We start from the raw sequence: 6,000 nt of genomic DNA, 5'->3' as shown, positions 1-6,000 counted from the left end.
TTATACATTCTTTTTGCTAAATAACGAAAGAGATAAAGTATAAAAATTCAAGCACCTAGGTTAAGAGAATCATGGTAAATTTGCCCGAATAATGGCATTGGATATACATCCGTAGTAAGTCAAATTCTTAGACTATTTTTCAAGATATATTAATTAGTAGTAGCGTAATTTTGTTTCTACTCAAATGTTAGAAAACTATATAGTACATCCCTGTCTATTTAACTTGACATGCACCAAAAGTTACATACCAATTGCTTCATGCCTTCGCGAGGTGTTGGTATCCCCTATCGTATGTTCCGGATTTCCTATCGTAGTGCGAGAGTACCTCCGTACCAATGAAAATATTCGAATTCGGTCCGGAGCTACAGTAGCATATGGTGCTTCAACTATTAGTTCCCGACGGCGTTCCCACCAATATTCACCGCCTCAAAACTTTCCCTTATCTCCCGACTTACCGTAAATCGCTTATCCAAAGGAAAAGTGAAATGGTCTATGTGGGGGGAGTGGTCCGGGAACAGACTGCTCCCTACCAAATTGTCGGTTGACCCGACCCACCATGTGCCACTCTCGGTAAATTCCACAAATGAGTGCCAACTGCGCCATCCAAATGTCTTGACCACGTCGGCACCACTCCGGAAGTCCATCATTGATGGCCTCTGTATAAGGCTCCCACACAAACTATGATAGCAAAAATATTATACAATCATTTATAATTTATAAGACAAATTATACATTTTGTCATTACAACAAACATCCATTATGCATTTTCAGTTAAGTAAAGATTAGAACATTCAAGCAATTTCCTTCCTTCCAAATACACAAAATTTCATCATTTCCAAATCGTGCAAATGACGAATCAAAAATACTCAATAGTAGAAAGCGTATCATGACCAAATCCTTGCTAGAAGCACTTTCTTTTTTATTCGGGTTCCAAAGCATAACAAGAACATGCTACAATGGATTTTGATGGAAATAAAAACAAAATAAAATAGTTTAGTAACCTTCTAGCCATTAAAACAAACCTAGACAAAATACTAATTATGCTAAAAGAAGAAAAGCTAATAAAAAATATCACAACCAAAAGTAGCAAGTTGTAGCAAATTAGCTATAACAAATTAAAACAAAATCAACCCATTATCACAGTACGAGTTAGCAAAAAATGAACAAATCTATAAAAACTCTATTGTTGTTATATTTTTCACATTTCTTATCAAAAAAATTTAAAAGGAAAAATACCTGATCATCAGTTAGGTTGTCTAAAACATCTCTACAAATTACTAGCACAGCTCGTGCCTCGCTTTCACGAGCTCCACGCCGAGTCCACTTCTGCGCAAATACAATATCTCGTTCGTTTACTCTTGGAGGACGAAGTAATGGCCGCATCGGGATTATTCGCTCCCAAGCCCAAACTCGTATAAGTAAATTTAAATATATAAATATTTTTTGAATTAAATAAAATAACCCAAAAATACACATGAAAATTGTGTTGTTATGGTTGGGTTCCGATAATGCTCTAATATTGTCGTGCAAGTCATTCGACAATATTATAATTTTTAATGATTTATTATACAAATTATAACACTAGGAAATCTAAAATATTATTTAAAAGATAGCAGAGAAGTTGACTATATAAACGTGTATCAAGCAATACTTTTAAATTGTTAGCGTGATAACTCAAGGAAATATGGTTAGCTGACATTTATATATGTACACAAATATTAATAATCCAGATTGCATTATATATAGTGGTACATTTAGTGTTTCTAATAAAGCTCAACTTTCGGTTCCTAATTTCATTTTTCAAAATTTGGGTAATGGTGGTTATAAGAATGCTGCTTGATCTCTTATTTCTCTATCGAAGTAGAGCAATATAATATTGCAATTCACGTACTCAGTAACAAAGCAATAAATCCACAAACATCACGGCTATTAGACATCGAAGCACGGCATAGACAATCGTACAAGTATGATAATGCACGCTCCCAAGCTTTACCGCCTATTGTATCAAGGTCTGCTATGTCAAGCAAAAAGTGTAAACTAAGCCTTGAACCAGAATTATCAGGGAATATACAGCCACCAATCAACCAAAGCAGGTACAACCTGACCCTCTTTTGTACCTCAGCCTCATCAGTGTGTTCATCAATAATATCATTCCCGGCAATCAAGGTTTCCAAATGATTAGATAATTGTGTTATTACCAACAAGCTATTACCTATAATTGCTTCTTCTCCGGGCAACCAACCAGTAAGGTCGTACATCAATTCCCGCCACGCTGATTTAGTTATATTTTTAACATTACTCTGCACCAATGGTTGGCCATCCACGGGAATGCCATATAACACCTCGACATCCTGCAGTGTGATGGTACATTCGCCAGTCCGCATATGAAATGTATGCGTCTCTGGACGCCATCTCTCAATAAGTGCAGTGATGATTCCTTCATCATACTGCACATTACCTACTGCTAAAACTCCCCCAAATCCACACCTCTCAAAGTAATCGAGGATGCGATTATGTAAAGGGTATTGCCTTACGTGATTCCGTAATTCATGATCCGCACGACGTATAAATAAACACGCGTTCGTCCGGCCAATGTTCCATCCCACATGTACTCGGGATCGATGTTGTTGCTTTGGAGTGTTAATAAATCATAGTTTTTCGGACCTCGGATGTACAAAGTGACTCGGGGCGATCCATATCTATAACATTGCAACACCAAGCCACCGTCGTTAGAATAATTGACAACACCTTACACAATTGTTTACTATATATTCAATAGGAAAGTCAACAAAGGTCAAACTATAAGATATATTATCACGTGAGAAAAGAAAAAAATTAATAAGAGTACAACTGTCAAAAAATAATTGCAGTTCCCTATGGGGTCAACGAAATGTAATTAAACTTTTGGTTAAGCTCATAATTAATTGCCATAATAGTATTCATCTTACATATAACTACTTCTTTTCTATTTAAAACAAACCATATGACTGGAGAGGGGATGCAAGGTCAACTAATTTTTTTTACCAGATCAGAACAGTATTTCGTTAGTTATCCAACGAAATACCCATTTTGGTATTAAAAAAAAAAGGTCATGCTATTTTTCTCTATTATCTTCATAAACAAGTCCAACTTCCTCACAGCTTTCTTGATCTTATACTTTTAATTTGAAAAGTAAAAATTCTTCATGCTTATCAACAAGAAATAATCTCCAACGACTAGTCACAATTTGAACATAGAAAATGACCCAACATATGATACAAATATCTTTATGTTATGTTTAACAATCTTACTTTCCTCACAATTTCTTCATCTTTTTTTTAAATGTTGTTCTATGAAAATGACTAACTAAAAGAACATTTTATAATATAAATTTATACCTTTTTAATCAGTAACTTCGACGATCTTTTTAGTATTTTAATTGTAGTTCGTTGACCAATAAACTCTACTAACATTTTTTAAAGCTTTTTTTAATTGAAGCAACGACTGAAATTACCAATTATTGATTAACTAAACTTGTAACTTTTGTTTTCTTTATTATAGTCTACTACACTAAGTACTAAATCAAAAAATATATGTAAAAACTTATAAAATTAAGAAATTACCTCAATTTGAAGAAGATTATACAAAGCAAAAGTTGAGGAATCCTTGTGATAGGATTAGTAGAAAAAGAAGAAAAGAATGAAGAACGGAAGAAGAGAAAGAATGGAGGAAGAGGAAGAAGGGAGAATGGAGAATGGAGAATGGAGTCAAAGCAACAAAATATAAAAAACCTTAGCTTCCGTATGCAATGTATACAAAAGTGCAAAGTATGCAACGAAATATATGCAACGAAATATAAAAGAAGAAAATCAATTTTTTAGCTTTGCATTTCGCAAAGTATGCAACGAAATATTAAAGTGCAACAATGCTTCTTCCAAGTCAAAAAAAAAAAAAAATTGAAAGCTATTCACTAGCTTCTTTTTTAGCTTCTGACTTGGAAGCAATTCTTCTGACAAGATTCTTAAAAATAATTGAAAGCTATTGTCCCTATAAAAAACAGTGAACAATGGAATCCGTTTCCACCAATTTTTTAACTTTGCATTTCGCAAAGTATGCAGCGAAATATCAAAGTACAACAATGCTTCTTCTAAGTTAAAAAAAAAATTGAAAGTTAGTTAGTTTGAGATTTAGATAATCAAATACGATGAATATAAACGAAATGCAAAAAAAAAAAAAAAAAAATATTTTCCTATTTCCTTTTTATATAAACGAAATACAAAAAAAAAAAAATTATATTTTCCTATTTCATTTTTGTATAAATGAAATAAAAAATTTAATGCTATTTCGTTAGTAGTATCACGAAATACAAAAAAAATAAAAAATAAATAAATATTATTATATTTTCCTATTTCGTTTTTGTGTCAACGAAATAAAAAAAAAATTCGTTTTATATATTAAAAACGAAATAAAAAAAATAAATAAATATTTGTTGCATTTCGTGCAATGTCCAACGAAATGCAACAAATTTTTATTTATTTCGTTTTTAATATAAAAAACGAAATTAAAAAAAAATATAAATTTGTTGCATTTCGTGCAACATTGCACGAAATGCAACAAATTTTTATTTTTTATTTTTAATTTTTTTTTTCGTTTTTAATATTAAAAACGAAATAAAAAAAAAATTTGTTGCAAAAAATGCAACAAATTTATATATTTTTTTTAATTTCGTTTTTTATATTAAAAACGAAAAAAAAAATAAAAAATAAAAATTTGTTGCATTTCGTTGGACAGTGCACGAAATGCAACAAATTTATATTTTTTTTTTAATTTCGTTTTTTATATTAAAAACGAAATAAAAAAATATATATAAATTTGTTGCATTTCGTGCAACATTGCACGAAATGCCCATTTTGGTTTAAAAAAAAAAAAGACATACCATTTTTGCGGAATGGCTGTAAAAAGAAGCCATTTTGGCTCTATCGTAAAATAACGAGTCAATCCTATTTTACCCCAAACAATTAAAGGTTGAGAAATAATACCCCTTCAAATATTGAGTGAGAATGATAACCCACTTATGCAATATTTTTCAATGAGAATTTTCTTCATTTGAATAAAGATCTTTTTTCTTTTTTCTTTTGAAGAATTAAAATACGAAAACATATAGTTCTTATTATTGCTCATGTCAAATTCGAACATAACATAAAAAAAGTTCCAACATTACTGTTATATATAAGCGGTGATCGGAAACTTTTATCGTCCTCACACATACCATAGGGACCCACAGGGTAGTAAAATTGCATAAGTGTTTGTTGCGCTGCTTACCCTTTTTCAAATTCTCACTTTTGCAAACTCCCACTTTTGCATACATGGCACTTGAAACTGGTCTTGCTCCTTATTAAATTACTTTTTACTTCTTCATTCCAAAATATTTTTATATAATTATTGAGTATCTAAATTTTAAAATATTGAATTAATCTAATTTAATTTAGCTCCGAAGATTAATCAAATTGCCTTTCAAAAAATTGAAATGTAACAAATATTTTGAGATAGTTGGAGTATATTATTTGTTCTTATACATTCGGGTAAAAATTTAGACAGCTTTGGAGCCAAATTTTCTTTATAACAGGAACATTTATTAGGTCTTACTATATCCTTTATTAAACCTCCAATATTTTACTTCTTTAGTGTGCTCATATGTGTGTATAAGATCTGTCCTAAAATTATTTTTAGGTATAGTTTTAAGAAATTTTACTTTATTAATGTATTTTAATTATTAGTATTTATTAATATTCATGTAAGATCATTAGGTTATTTGTGAAAAAACTCGAAACAAAGATTATAAATATGGTTGTATAAATTTGGAGTTGTTGAAAATATTTGTTGCCTTAGATGATTCTAGAAGATGAAAACATGATTTTGTCTAATATGGGTGAAAATAAATTACATAATTAAAATTTTAAGTGAGTTCAAAATAAATACAAAATGAGCATGAAGTAGGACGGAGTTGGTGTGTCAGCTGTA

General features: G+C 30.7%; 1 protein-coding gene across 1 annotated transcript; it reads right to left on the bottom strand.

Annotated features, from left to right (window-relative positions):
• Nucleotides 1-1,883: 1,883 nt before the first annotated feature.
• On the bottom strand, nucleotides 1,884-2,384 carry LOC132066127 (protein MAIN-LIKE 2-like). The gene has a single exon (XM_059459505.1). The coding sequence runs from the start codon at nucleotides 2,382-2,384 to the stop codon at nucleotides 1,884-1,886; it is 501 nt and encodes a 166-aa protein (XP_059315488.1).
• Between the last annotated feature and the right edge of the window lie 3,616 nt (nucleotides 2,385-6,000).

Source organism: Lycium ferocissimum, chromosome 8 (assembly GCF_029784015.1).
Source record: "Lycium ferocissimum isolate CSIRO_LF1 chromosome 8, AGI_CSIRO_Lferr_CH_V1, whole genome shotgun sequence".
Lineage (NCBI taxonomy): Eukaryota > Viridiplantae > Streptophyta > Magnoliopsida > Solanales > Solanaceae > Lycium > Lycium ferocissimum.
Note: the sequence above shows the minus strand (reverse complement) of the source record. Positions and strands in the feature narration are given on the sequence as shown.